The 15,341-nt window shown below is 37.4% G+C and overlaps 1 protein-coding gene across 2 annotated transcripts in view; it reads right to left on the reverse strand.

Moving 5' to 3' along the window:
• Positions 1-697: 697 nt before the first annotated feature.
• The window catches only part of atp13a3 (ATPase 13A3), a 34,274-nt gene continuing 19,630 nt past the window's right edge, over positions 698-15,341 (reverse strand). Inside the window, exons 16-34 of one of the 2 annotated variants that reach the window (XM_054602147.1) lie at positions 14,659-14,809; positions 14,283-14,402; positions 13,911-13,928; positions 13,182-13,335; positions 12,750-12,870; positions 12,460-12,584; positions 11,789-11,949; positions 11,212-11,340; positions 10,978-11,057; positions 10,762-10,804; positions 10,539-10,648; positions 10,072-10,168; positions 9,906-9,978; positions 9,568-9,745; positions 8,672-8,850; positions 8,477-8,565; positions 8,188-8,268; positions 7,275-7,367; positions 698-6,292 (exon numbers count right to left, since the gene is read on the reverse strand). In XM_054602147.1, the coding sequence (XP_054458122.1) occupies positions 6,095-6,292; positions 7,275-7,367; positions 8,188-8,268; positions 8,477-8,565; positions 8,672-8,850; positions 9,568-9,745; positions 9,906-9,978; positions 10,072-10,168; positions 10,539-10,648; positions 10,762-10,804; positions 10,978-11,057; positions 11,212-11,340; positions 11,789-11,949; positions 12,460-12,584; positions 12,750-12,870; positions 13,182-13,335; positions 13,911-13,928; positions 14,283-14,402; positions 14,659-14,809 (2,200 nt within the window). In that variant the 3' untranslated portion in view covers positions 698-6,094. The remainder of the gene's footprint in view (positions 6,293-7,274; positions 7,368-8,187; positions 8,269-8,476; positions 8,566-8,671; positions 8,851-9,567; positions 9,746-9,905; positions 9,979-10,071; positions 10,169-10,538; positions 10,649-10,761; positions 10,805-10,977; positions 11,058-11,211; positions 11,341-11,788; positions 11,950-12,459; positions 12,585-12,749; positions 12,871-13,181; positions 13,336-13,910; positions 13,929-14,282; positions 14,403-14,658; positions 14,810-15,341) is intronic. The other variant, XM_054602148.1, reaches the window with a different exon arrangement.

Below are 15,341 nucleotides of genomic sequence, written 5' to 3' on the forward strand. Positions count from 1 at the left end.
TGTGACTCTAGCTAAATACTGTACAGTAAGTACTTGTTGCTTAGGCGAGATTTTGCATATCACATATCTGATGGTTGTCAAACTTTCCCTATAGTATCACTTTCATATGAATTAAAGGAATTCCAGTTGTTGCAACTGTTTATCTGATTTCTGATGTACACAGGGATTTATGTAAGCCTCATCTGTGTATTTAAGGGGAGAGTGCCGATACCAATTAATAGGAACTGCACAAGATTGAAGCTTTATGTCCCAGTTCAAGGGCTAGATCCTCCAAAGTGCACATTTCTAGAATGAATGCATCAATATAGGCCTGTCACATTTCAAGCTGTCTTCTAAATCATCTGGATTTGGAGGAAAAAACCTGCTTAACTATTGTAGCCCTCAGTATCCATTATGTGCTGCTCAGTTGTTTACAATTAGGTGAACCTGGTCAACTTCTAGTCTATAAATATCTTGTGATTACATCACAACCTTTAACCAGGTACTGCACTTTACACAGGTATTACATTATCTAATATTGTAAACTGGTAAACTCTACAAACACTATAATTTTTAATTTCTGCAACACATAGGCAACTTGGAAGTCTTCCCACCATTCTCTACATATAATAAGAAACTTTGCTGTAGCGTCTGCCGGATTATGGTTTTCCCCATTCATGCTCAATGGACACAAATTACTAGCAGGCTTGCAGCACACCATTTTGAAAACATTTATTGAAAAGAAAGAAATCAAGATAAATCTGAAACACAATCCTCAGGGAGAAAGAAATGAAAATAAATACAAATTTTTATAAATTATAAAGTACAAAAATTGAAAAATTTACATCTCTGCCAATAAAAACAACACAAATACCCCAGATGTGCCTCTTGCTGAGGTGTTGGAGCTGCAAATAAAAAGCACACCAGAAAAACTGCAACGAAAGAGTTACATACAGATTGAGTGTAATAAAAAGTTTTACCAACATTGTATTTTCATTCAGGATGGGTGTCAACATTTATTATTTTCTTTATTCATTACAAATCGACACATTTCCCTGAGGAAACGACATCCACATGAGACTTCATACACTCAGTGGCTGACTCAATCTAAATGCCATTCAATGGTTTGTTTAAAATACATGATGTGAATAAGAGGCCAATGCTAACTGTCAAAAGTCGGTATATATTGTACCTGTATAAGAGCATAGAGGTTTCAGCATAAAAGCTATTGTTGTGACATAGCTGTGTTTGAATAAAAGGCAAAACTGTAGCGTAGAAGACAAGCAATAGTAGCATTTACGCTCTGCACGTCATTACATGTATGACTTTTCTGTATCAAAGCACAGTTGTGACAGCTGAGGCAGAATCCTTTTTGCCCTTAGCAGCTATAAAGTCACTTCTACAATAGGCCGCTGATATCGAGCAGCAATGCACATTCTTTTTGCCAATTACAATTCTAATTTTACGTGGATGCAAATGATCTTTTAAAAAAGTTCTAGACAAAGAAAGTAAAATATCGAAATGGATGATTGAACCGAAAAGTAACAAGATTGTCAGATGTTGGTCAGATTCTGAATTTGCTAAGAGGATGCGACATACAGTATATATACTACACCAGTTGAATTCCCTTCTTGTGTCAGGTCCTTGATATTATACAAAGCAGTGAGACAAAAGAAAAGCAAAAGAAAAGCAAAGAAGTCAATCAACTTTAAGAACCTGTAGGGCAAATGTTTCCACACAGGACTCGGTTCAACTTTCTTCAAACGCTTATGTGGACGTGCTGCATTGTGTTTACCCAAGACAGAACAAATATTGATCCAATTGCCCCAATCACATGTTACAATAACTAATTCCAACTGTGAAATAAATGCCCAGGATTCATGCCCAAATTAGGATGTTCCAAGCTAATGCAACTCCATAACAGAAGTGAAAGTACAAATAAATATAAGAGACAGTACAAATCAAAAGGTAGACAGACAACTGATTGTAACACAGTACCAAAATAGTAGAAAAAGACACACCAGCCCTTTGATAATCCCCCAAAAAACGTACATTTTTATACTAAATCTTATGACTTTTATGCATACAATAGAAATGTACATCTCATATAAACAGATAGAATTCAACATCTAATTTTATTATCACCTTTAAGTCCAATTCTGCAGAGACAAATCAGTTTTGAGTGAACTGAACACAGGCTAAAACTAAACATTTCTTCTTTTTTCAAATTACCAATTGAGAAGTGATGAAAAGTCTTTGGAAAAAAAATAAAATAACCATTGTATTGCATTGCCAACATTCAGTTTTAGGTTTCTAGAGATTCTAACAAAAAATACCTGAAAGCAAGTACAAAACAAAAAGATGCCACAGAGTATTCAGAGGCATAGAAACCCATGTGGCCCATGTTTTTGAAAACATATCAGAATCTTTTTTCATCTACAGTATTATATATCCTTCCAACGCTGAAAATTTCCCCACAAAATACATTAACAAAATACTATACTTTGCTCATCAAATAAACAATGTATCCATGAAAACTATAGTCACATATCACATTTGAGCTTGTCAAAAAACCCCCAGTATGAATCAAAAATGTATGCATTTGCAATATAACAAGCATCTCAATAGACAATGGCTTTTCAGGAATTGAGAATCTTTAGACTTATTATAATAGATATATAGGAAATCTGTGGCGATTTTGTTTCTATATTAATACAATTTTTTAAAAATAATGGACAAGCTAAATGCAATGTCATGTATCAGACATGATTAAGTGTAAAATACAGCACTGTAACCAGATGTTTGAGAAATATTTTGCTAAATTTTGTCAGAGAGGAAGAAAAACATTACATTAAGTTTAACATTCTTTTGACATGGTGGCTCATAACCTTCCATAAGCACCCACACTATTTGAAATCATTCATATTAACCATACAATTCATGAAAGACAGGCTTCTGGGCAGATTACGCAGTTATACTGACATTGAGAACCAGCTGCATGTGTGTTGGTGTCTTTGCTTTAAAGTGATACTCCACCCTGAATCTGCCTTTGAGGAACAATCATTCTCTCTGGCTTTAAAGGGGGCTGAAAACTTTTTTCTTTTCTTTTCTTATCTTATCTTATCTTACAGCACGGTGGTCAGCTTGAATCCAATCAATTATAATGATTTCCAATGAAACAATTTTCACGGCTTAAAAAAAGTCGCAAAATGCTACTAAAAACTTATTGTAATCAACCTTGAACTGGATTTTCAGTCAAACTTTTGTTGAGGAAGACAACACACCTTCACAGCCACCTTCAACGTTTACAGCAAGTGAGTGTTTGATACTTAAAGAATTTAACTTTGGGGAGCATCACTTTCAGGGTCAAATATAGAGCAATAAACATAAAATATAGCCCTTAACTCTCTATGCAGGTAGCCTATGGTTTATACATGAATACAATTGTATAAGGTTATCAGCATCCCTCATTTGCAGCATGGAAATTTTGAATGTGCAGCAAGCTGATGAGACGCACAATGCCTTGCCTTAATTTACTATCACGCTTTTAATCAGTCTTCCATAGGAAGAAATTTAGTTTTGAGAAAATAAATTTAAGTAGTACTGATGGCTTTTGGGAGCCAATCTGACATGAGTTTGTAAATGTAGAATGCTTTGACTCGTATGGTCTCATGCATGTGACTAACCGTCCACCTTAAATAGACCGTTTCTTGTGCAGACTATTCTTAATACAGAGATGTTTATGTAAACGTTCCTTAATTCTACAGTAATGCTGTATTTGTAGTAATATGTCTGGTATTGCAGCCATCAAGTCCTCGGAACGTGACACAGCTGGCTTCATGCAAGTCTTGGGAGGTTTTGAAATGGCCCATGGATGCAAAAACACAAGATTATGATGGACAATATAGTCACACTGGTGGCCCAGTGTGAAGCTCATTACAATCTATAAAAAACATCTATTGATGGATGAAAAATTGAGACACATTTGCGGTTACATCTTAACCACTAAATGAGGCAAATGTTTGGCCTGAGGAGAGCAACAGAGGAAAGGCCATGTTGTTTCCTGTCGGACTGGTTAGCATTGTATGGTAATACTTATCATGTAAGTGCAGCATACTAACAATTTAAATGTTAGCATGCTATGTTAGGATTAATATGAAAGTACAACGGAAGTTGAAGATAATTCAGTCAGTAGTTTCTGAGGTATCCTGAAGTGTTATTGACAGTTTGGTGGACCGACAGACCAATGGATCTACTACATGCCTAAAACGTTTAGATGATATTTAGTTTTTTATTTGTCTGTTTTTTTTATTTTCTACACATTTATTAAAAACCGTAAAGTTAAACTCTGACAAACTGACAATCACAATGGAGATCCTGCCAGAGGTCCCAGCTTGTGGTTGAGAGAGGATGAGCATATCTGTCTCCCTCACTGTTCTATTTAAAGTCCTTTACTTTGTACAAGTAGCTATATTTTGACTATAAGGAAGTAATCAGAGGTTGCATTTTCCTCATGACTTGGCCAAAAGTTTAGGTGGTTCATCACTTTGTAGCTTCATTCATCAATCTGATGTATAATGTACTGTATTTTGTGACTTATTTTAAAAACACTTTCCCTAGACCTAACGTGCCTACTTATAACGTAAGATTTATATAACATTTTAAAAACTTCCTAGGGCTTGAATTAAATGTCCAGGGACAACTGTATGATTTTCAGAGAGGTCTTTTCACGTTGTGGCAGCAGATTAACAAACACTTTTCATGTGTCCTGTTAACTCTGGAAAAACATGAACATTTTCAGACTTATTGTACAGTTTCCAAATCTTAAAATTTAGAAATGCCCCATTTCATTTTCTATACTTTTCTATAACTATCGTTGGCTCTCGACAGCCAAGCTGTTTATTTATGCGTTTACCTGCAAACGGAAATTCTGCCGGAGATGTGCAATTAAACAACAACTTGACTGAAGTTGTTCCAAGATTCCTAATCTTCTACAACTCACAGTGTGCTTAAAAGACTATTTGAAAATTGTCTCAAATTAGTATTTTCATTCATTCCTGGGGGTCCATGGTAAGCTTTAAAGCTTTTTCTTTTTGGTTATGATTCAATACTCTCTAATGATTGTTTGCCAGGTGGTAACGCTAGCGCATTAAAATTACTCTTTATACATTCACATTAGCTGTACAAGACCACTACATAGCAATCAGAGCCTGCCCCGCCCACCTGCAACAAGTTGGACATGTGAAACAAGTTACTGTGTGACAAACTGAAAGTGAGGTGTGGGCTGCTGATTTTAAAAAAAAAAAAAAAAAAACTGTCTAAGATATGATCAGATCATACAATGTTGGTCAATGAGACCTTTTTCTTCCATCCTCTTCCTCAAACAGTCAAAACTCTTTCTCTATCGACCAAATATCTTACTGGCCGTTTAAGTAAGAGTTATTCGTACTATTTCCTTAGTGACCGTTCTGAAAGGCTCAGACATACGAGGCTATTTTACGCAGGAAAATTGACATCCAGTACTGTGGTTGATAATTAAATCTGAAGGCGCTGTGAAATTTTTGGATAACACATGTATGTAAGAAGCTAGCTCTGTAGCGGAGTCTGTATTCGGCTCTCCTTTATACCCCTTTCACACAGACTTATTAAGATATTAAAACTGCACTGGCAGTCAGTCTGAAGATGTCAACAAGCATATTCGACCTGGCATGTCACCTCACCTCCCAGCCTGGGTTAAATGCTCCTCAGCTTTGGTAAACAGACATTGCAATAAGGAATTGGCATTACAATAAATGTAACTGATGTTTAAATTACATTTAAAGACAAGCAAGAGAGACCTGAGAGCGCGTGAGTGGTTGAGCCAGAGAGAGCAAGTGAAACTTGACTTTATTTGGTACTCCTGTGTAATCTTAAGGTTTTTGCAGCGACCTCTCTGTAACTACAGTATTAGACGCAAGTCTGTGTGAACCGTAACGACTTTATTTTCCTATTTATTATCCTATAACAATTTAATTTGAATAGGTTGAGGGTGCGTTCACTGAACACGCGTCATATGCATACACGTCTCCTGTATCGGAGGGATAGATTAGATAGTGTGAGCTGCTGTGGGGGGGTGCTAGGAGTCGATCATGAATTGATAGGTGGAGCCATTTTCTGGGAGGGACTTGGCTTCAGTGGTTGTGGTTGGCTTTGGAGGCCAGTCGGGGTCCACACTGAGCTCCTGGGCCAGATGCATGTAGCGAGCCTTGGGTGTCATCTTGCTTGGGCAGCACAGCCGGGACAGACACTTGTACGCTCGCAGGTCAATGCCCCCCTGAAAATGCCACAACCCCAAAGAATAAACAAATAAATGAAATAAAAATATCAGAGAAAGGAGGAAAGGGAGAAAAAAAAAGGTAAGAAAAGTTCCATGAACTGGTGTCATATTTTGTTCTAGTTTTCTGAAACACTTTTACCGACCAATGCGTATCTGACAGTTGCATGCAAAATATAAAACTGGAGAGGAGCCATTTGCGTTGAACGTATGCACATTTCATGCATGCAAGACATTTAAAACAAAATTCAGCTCAGATAATAGTTTGAGGGAGTTGGCAGTAGAAAGCTTAAAGACTGAGTCCACTCCCTTAAAACAGGCTCATGGAGTCAAAGATAAAACAAACAAAGGATTCCACAACAGAGCTTTACGGATAAAAAATAAATAAAAATGATTAAAATGTTCTCCTTAACCATGCTTCGATTTTAAATATTCTTTGCTTGATAGAAACCATAACAGCATTGACTGACAGTTATCTAGGAGCCAATAGGAAAACTAGGAGTGAAGCATTCAGCAAGGTGGATCTATGGTGGTTTCTAAAGAAGGTGGAAGCATTACTCATTCACTTGATCATCAAGCTTCATAGTAAACCGACTACTTTCCATCTCATTTTAAATGTGTTTAACAGTGACCACCAGTAACTTTGAATTTGGAAATAGCTTTTAGCTTTAGCACCAATGTTATTAAGTTGAATACTTGTCTTTAAGAGCCGTTATGAAGCTTATCTCAAATCCGAGCTGGAGAACAGAATGGTTCTCAAGTTAACCTGCGACTGTTATAAAGCGCTTATTAGAAGGCCCATCAGAGGGACACGAGAAGGAGAGGACGAGTAAGAATGAGACTGATGTCTCGCACATGCATGTCTTGGTTAGAAGTTACAATAGAAAGGTGCTCTTAGAGAAAGAAGTGGGGATAGAAAGAGGGAACACCACACAAGAGGATAGTGAGAGGGCGAAAGAAGAATGTGTCAGATTTTCCCAACCTGTGGTGTCGGGGCGACAGGAGTGATGCCAAAGCTGCTCTGTTTGTCTCGGCTGAACACAAGCTTCCATAAGATGATGTCAAGGACGAAGGTCTATGGAACAGCGCAGTGGGCAGGGGAAAGAATTACAGAGTGGCTAATTTGATTTCTCATAGCGTCTGTATTGTTTTTTTTTGCACAGAGGTCTTGAAATAGTTTTTGCAGAGCCACAATGTATCAAAGCTTTTTAGTAATCATCTGTGCTGACTTTCTGCCATCAAGTTGTGTGTAAATCATTACATGTGAGGTTAACATTAGAGCAAACATATTAGTAAGAAGAAATTCCATGGATACCTGTGTATAAAAATACTGAAAAAAAAAATGCTGAAATATTTGGTTAGGTGCAAAATAATTTTGGTTTACTTTTTTTTTTTTTAAATTAAATTCAACAGTGAAAGGAGTTTTCACTGGGAGTTCAGGAAATATCCTCATCTAGGGTGCTAAGCAGTGCATCAATGCAAGGGCAGTCATCTAAGAGGAAGGCAGAGGCATTATGATACTGCTCCACTGAGTGTGGCAAGCCAGCAAAGGCTATCCATTGTCATGCACTGGTACAGCAATACATTATTTTCTTCCATCCATCTATAAACTAGAGCAAGACAAATATTTGCTGTTTTGATGATTTTCAAAAGCCCCCAAAATATTAACATAGCAGAAAAAACACCTTAGAGTGTTAACTATAACAAATACTGTTGTTTGTCTCTTTAAAGGAAAAAACATTTTCACTTCACAAAATAAATCCTTCTCACAACACAAGATTGATCCTGCTGTCCAGCTAAATGAGACAAAGATGAGCACACTGCATGAAAAAAAAACAAAGGCTGAACATGAGAAAAACATCTACTGTAACCATGTGTTTAAGTGTTTGTCTTACCTCCACAAAAACAGACACAGCAGCATTGACTAAGATGATGAGGAAGAGTTTTATCCTCCATTCAAACGGGACACAAACAATCTGTACAGAGAGAGAAAGTGATACTCCAACGCTGACCTTCAGAGATTATTAGAAAGACAGCCTTTTTTTTTTAAAAGGCTTAATGTGCCTGCAACACGCAAGTTACAAATTTGTAATTCATAGAATATCAAAAAATGTAAAGAGTGAAGAGCTCTGCATGATAAAACAAGCTACAGTCTACACCAGATTAGTGTTGATGTCTTCTTACCTCCAGAAACTCATCAATGCCTTTGACAGGGTAGAACATGATGAACAGCAGGAAAACATACAAACTCAAGGCAGACAGCACGAAAGGCCCTGGTGAAAAAACATGCAATCATTAAAATACACCCAAAAAATACAACATATAAAAGTAACTTTGTAACTATTTTAAGACAAATATATTATAAAGCAAGTTTCTTACAATTCTTGTAGCTTGGCTGCCTGAAAGGTTTTCCCTTTGAGAAAACGATAGCAACAACGAGATACTGGAAGGAGGAGACATAGAAGAGGCTGGTGTTCTCATAGTTTTGGATGTTGTGGTCGTCCACTTCTGTGTCGTTGTGGTCAGACACGTTAATATGTGATGACACGTTGCAGCCGCTAGGTGAGAGGAGAGTTTGATTCAAGAACATTTAATAAACATTTTCAGTCTGTCAAATACAGACATCTACATCAGCGTATTAGGGCCATTGGAAAAATGTTTTTGTCTGAGTTTAAAGTCGTAAATATATGAGAAAAACCCCCAAATATTTTCTGCGATTAAGGCCATAAAGTTGTGATAACAAAAACTCTTTGAGATTAAAGTCACAAATTTAGCCGCAGTCTAAATTTCATTGCGCATAATGTAGTGTTCCTATAGTAAGGATGCTCTATGAGTGAAGCAAAGGTCCTGAAAGATACAGAGACAGGTTCCTTTCCTTGTTCTTTCATGAACATCATGCTGACAATGGTATGCATGTACTTTATCCTCATGTTAGACCTGTTTTTATTATGCCAATGGATTAGATAAATCCCAGAGATAACGGTTTACAATGTCCTCTCTGACGGACAGGGCCTGAAAGATACATATACCAGTTTTCTTTCATGTTCTTTTGGGGTTCTTTTATGAACTTAAATAGTTATATTATTAAAGAAACAAAAATATATTTTCCTTCTTTTAAAAAAACAAACAAAAAAAACAAAAATGGCCCTAATCAGCTGTCGTAAAATCTGTGCAAATTACAGCTATTATGAAGTGATTTCAAATCAGATCTAGTTAACAATTATGATTTTTTTTTGTTTAGCTGAGGTACATTGACCATGATAGCAGGTACCCACTCTGAAAGAGGTGTCCAGACTGTGTACCAGGACTGCTGTCGGACCCAAAGGAATGTAATGGTCTGGAAGCCCAAACAGATGAGGATCTGGGTCAGCACAGAGAACAACAGAGGCCCTGAGATCAGACCTGATGGGGGACGACGTGACACCAGTTCTTTCCAAGCTGGATTCAGACTCACTGAGGAAGAGCAGATGGGAAATGATGAAGAAAACATTATGGGTGAGGAGAAGAGACCTGAAGTAAACATATAGGTTGAGAGAAATAACAGCAAGACAAATCACCATGATAACAAAAATAAACGCATCCCCCCTATCCATGACACTTTTCTAATACTTACTGGTAAAGACAATAAGGAGGATGATGGCAATATCGATGAAGAGGAACTGGAAGTCTCCAAGGTTACTGAGGATCTAAGAAACAAAGACAATAAACGGCATAAATTACAGTCTTGATTTCTCATTAAATCCTCAGCTCCTTTTGTTTGTGGAAGCAGCATTACATACAGAGTAGAGGAGAGTGACACTGATGTACTGGATGATGCTGTAGAGGGCCATGAACTTGAACACACAGAAGGAGGTGATGAGAGCAGCACGCCCCTCCCTGTAAAAGCAACACAGAAAGTAACATTATGTCATGTAGCTAAACAAACACAGCTAGATATTAAAAAAAGCCATTTTCATCACTATGAGTTTGTAGGTGAAATTAAAAAGCATGTGGTGGTTTACATGTATTAAAGTTTGGAAGGTAAACTAATTTAAAAGCTCAAAACTGAAAAACTTCCAAATAAACTTGAATGTTTATGCTTCAATACCACCACTACTAAAAGCAAGTAATGAAAACAGAGCTGTCTATCCTGTTGCTTTTCAGGTGAGATGCTTCTTTCAGATTTGATCACTTTCACCATTCATATTTTCTCTGCCGTTTATACATTTACTATGTGGAACACAAATAAAAACAAATAGAGACTTACCTGATGAGGCTGGGGACACAGGAGATGTTGGGGGTCTTGGAGGTGAAGGGAGAGGCTACAGAGGCCTCAAGCTCTGACAGAGAGATGCCACCATGTGCCCTCTTCAGAGCCTGGGTGAGGAAAGTGAGGAATATAAAGTATGTGTCTCAACTACAATCAATCAATGTCCAGGTCAAGCTGACCTTATCACATTAATGGTTACTTTTGAAGTAGCTGTACATACCCCACAGTCGTTTGCTCCGTCTCCGCACATCCCCACAAAGTAGCTGTGAGCAATAAAGAAGAGTAGTGACTCTGTGCTCATGTTACTATGAAGTAAAGGCCGATTCTACTGCTGCTGAATATTCAACAGACTCTCTCAGTGGCAAGCAGCACAAACTGTGGGTGGAACACTTCAATAAACTTTGGACTTCATCATGTTTTCGACATTAATACTCACTCTACGCCTTGCAACGCCTCAATGAGTTGAGTTTTCTGGTCCGGGGCCATTCTTGCAAACACTGTGCCATGCAGCACCAGCTGCAAGACAGAACATACAGAAATTAACAACAGAACCTTTAGGTATCGTGGAGATTATTGTACCGAAACGAACAGAAGTAGCATCTTTAAGATTTCCTCTTAAATTACAGAAAAGGTTGAAGAGATGTCTACTCACATACAAGAGACCTCATACCTTTTGAAGCATGTCAGGGAAATGCTCGGAGATGACGGCAAACGATTTTCCGTTCATAGCAAAGTGGTACAGCTCTTTTGTTTTGGGCTCATCTACGTGACACACATCCTCCAGACTGATGTTCACAATCTGTGAAAGTAATGATAGTGTGGATTAGAGAGTTTGCAAATCATGTTTTATATAATCATATTTTTTATGCAACTGTTGTATTTAGTTGTTTAAACTATATTATTTTATATACACTGAAATGCAACTGTGCTGACTTTATTCAAGGTCTTTTTTATAGAAGCCAGCAAAGCATTTCTTAGCAGTTTAAACCAGATTGTGCACTCATCAGTATAATTTTTTTTTTAAAAAGATAATAAAATCGTATTCCCTTCCTTGTTGTCTTTAAGAGCAGCCAACCAAAAAACTATTTAAATTTTTTGGTTTCAGAGACTGTTGATACACAAGGGTATGTGCCCACATGTAGACTTTTATTGAGTGTCTGATTGTTCAAGCCTTTTTATCGGTTGCTCTTTCTCACTGTGTGCGTTTTGTGTGAGTATTCCTGTTAGCATTAGCCCCATGGCCTCACCTCCAGGCAAGATGTCTTGCTCGGCTTGTCAGCGTATCTCCAGGTGATCTTCGCAGCTTGTCCATCATGAGGAGGGAAGGCATCAGCAATGATGACTGTGTCTTGGGGAGGGATCATTCCACAGTCCCGGGCCACAGAGATGGCTGTCAGCATGTTGTCACCTGGATTGTGAATACAGCACACATTTATTACTTTGCTTTTTTTTTTTCACGAATTACTAAATTACATTTTCAGCCTCAATGTAAGATTTCTACTAACAAAGTTCTCCTTTTCAAACCTGGGAAGCAACCTTGAAAAGACAGATGATAAGCTGAAAGCTAATCAAGGAAGTAAAAACCGATCCTAATCCTGTTGGATATTGGAGATAGTTTGTGCCAGTTACACTGAGCAGCCAAGAAAAGTTATTAGTTAAGATTACAGGTACAGCTGAGTAAATTCCAGAGTGATTAAACGTTCTGAGTGCCAATAAACAGATTACCAAACTACTTATAATGCCTCTGTCAATACAAGGTTTTGAATGAGCAACTAAAGACGGAGAAATACATTAAAGATTGTTTGTCATGTTCACTGTGTGTATTAATTTGGAAAACGTATCTTATTGTGTGTCCTCTTTAGTGTTAATGTCATTAGTGGTTTAGTTAAACATTGTGTAAAGGTTTTCATGGTCTCACCAGTAACCATGACTGTGCGGATGCTGGCTCGGTGGAGATCCTGCAGCACTGCTGGGGTTTCTGCCTTCAGCTTGTTCTGCATGATGATCAGACCAAGGAACTCCATGTTTGCCTCAATGTGATCCCTAAGTTAAGAGAAAACACGCATACAGTTCTACTCAAATGTCTTAGATTAGAGGAACGCAGGCGTTACAGTGTGAAGTAGCGTGCTAAAAAAAAGCAGCAGTTTTTCTTATTAGGTTTAAAATGATGGGCAAGGACATAAATTCCAAAAATATACAGAACGCTACCTGTTGATGTTCTGCACTTTGTGCCAGCTGAGTTTGGATTCAAGTCGACGATGAGCCAGAGCGATGACCCTGAAACCCTGTTTGGTGTAGCCCTCCAAAACCTCTGCAAAGTTTTCTGGAACTGCATAGAGACAGCAAGACATTGAAGAAATTTGTAAATTTAGAGAGAGACAGACAGCAAGTAAACATGATCAAGCTTCTGTGGAAGTGGTGGAAGAGAGGCAGTCATTTCTATTCAGATCTGGGTTTTCAATCCTTTTCTAGAATGCAGCAGGACACAATTATTGGCAGAATTCCATTATCTAAACAATAGTCTTATTTTCTAACTTATTGGTCAATAATAAACCGGCCACCGATGTATCTTGCATCCCTAATAATAATACTTTTAGTGCTATACAGCACCACAGCAGTAACATTAATTAGACATCTCACCTGTCTCTTTCTTGCAGAGACTAGCCACCACTTCTGGCGCTCCCTTCATGTAGGCATCCATCCGTTTCTCCCCCAGCAGACGAGCCACCACACACATCCTCTGGAGTGCTGAAGAAAAGGGAAACTGGCGCACGATACCGATCTCATACGCCGACTGTATATGCACACCCACGCAGAAACACACAAAAACAAAAAAACAGTCTTCATTAGTAATGTCAAGAAGATGAAAATATATATATATTTCCATCATAGACAATGTTAGTAAATGACCAACTACAAAAATACTATTGTTGGGATATTGGTTTACTTTAATGTTGTTTGACAAAACCACGCCACCTAAACAGATTAGATACCTATTTTTTTCATACTGAATAATCAACAAATTGAAGACAAAAGTTAAAGTCAACTTAAAAATAATATCAAAAATGCAAATCTTAAACTTACTTTTAAATTAACTGGCCAAGATTAGTAAATAGAAGGCCACTATTTGGCACAATTTAACTGCTATTAAAAATCAAAACTTTTCTTTTGTAGTAAATAAAAAAAAAAAACAGGTAACAGACTCTCTCTCTACCTCCCTACACTCGTATTATGAGTGTAATTCATTTTACAAAAACAGACAAAACACACACAACAAACAAAAATAAAGATGATTTCGACTGATAGCAATTATTACTATTCATTTATGTATTTTGTACTTTTTAAAAAATAAATAAACAGACTACTTACCGGGAGCTCATAGAGTTCCTAGAATGAGAAAAAGAGCAGAGTGGGGTTAAGTCTGTGTGAAAACAAAATGTCAAAACAAATACACTAGTCATTCACAGTATTAATAATGTTTTAGTTGTTGTGTTCTGGGGGTAGTGTCAATTTATGTTGCATTGAGGTACAATAGTATGTTGGTTTGGAATATAGCCAATAAACTAAAAATTGCACGATAAAATATTCAGAGAAAGAATATTACAATGTCCAAACCCACTCTACAAATCGAATTTATTAATAACATTAGATGTATAGATCTATATATATTTCAATGTTTGTACTGATATGATTTTGAGGACCTGTGGTCATCTTTAAGAATGACTGTGTTGCTCTTCATACCATGTCCTGCTCTGGAGATACGGCAGGCTCTGGGGGCAGCAGCTGTTTTGGGGGTCGAACAACAGTGGGCATGATACGGTTGTGGAGAGATGTTTCCTCCTCAGTGGCCTCCTCCAGGATCTGGGCAGACAAAGGTTTAGAGAAAATAAGGTCATTAAAAATGCTGATGCAACAACAGTAAGAGATATCAGAAATGTGTGAAAATATTTGACATAATAAATATATTTTAGATACACTGTCTCTTTCTGTCTCTCACTGCTTGGCTGCACATACAATAACTTCCGAAGGCTATTTGTCCCCACAGTCTGACTATTTACATTCCCACTATGCTGCTTTGACCAACATTATGCTTTAGGATAAATACAGAACAACTCACCCAGCCTATAGCCTCAAACATTTTGAGGTCCAGCGGATCTCCAGACAGCTGGCCTTCTATTTTGGTAAGAGAGTGGCAGGTGGCCATACAAGCCACAAACTGGGACGTGACAAGATTTTCCTTGTAAGCGTTTTCCTCTGACAGATGGAAACTGAAAAAACAGCAGTTGGACGAGGAAATAAGTTTTAAGGATTGGGAAAGGCTCAAGAAAGAAAAACTGACTGAAAACATATTTCATGAGGAGAATTAAAATGCTTCCAGACATCATGGATTTCAATAACATGTTTAAACAAATAGTACAGTAACAGTGCATGATTATTAATATCATTGTTTCATGCCACCATTATTTTTCTAAACATCAAAACCACAGAATCAATGACTGCTATTCTAAATTAAGATAAATAAATAGTCATCACTCTGGCAATATTCATGCACATTATAACATCTGACAAAAAACTGCATTACTGTGCAGCTGAATAACAAATTTCACAAGTGGATACTGGCTGGTTGAAGATTTTGTTGATCCCTTCTGATATCTAAATAATTTCATATGAGCTGTTTGACACAATCACAACACAATCATCCCAGTTCATCATCAGTGAGATTTCATCATTTACAATAATTTGAAATGAGACCTTACGAAAAGAAATTCCAAATTATTTCCACAAAAGGTAATCAGCAAA

Source organism: Anoplopoma fimbria, chromosome 8 (assembly GCF_027596085.1).
Source record: "Anoplopoma fimbria isolate UVic2021 breed Golden Eagle Sablefish chromosome 8, Afim_UVic_2022, whole genome shotgun sequence".
Classification (NCBI taxonomy): Eukaryota; Metazoa; Chordata; class Actinopteri; order Perciformes; family Anoplopomatidae; genus Anoplopoma; species Anoplopoma fimbria.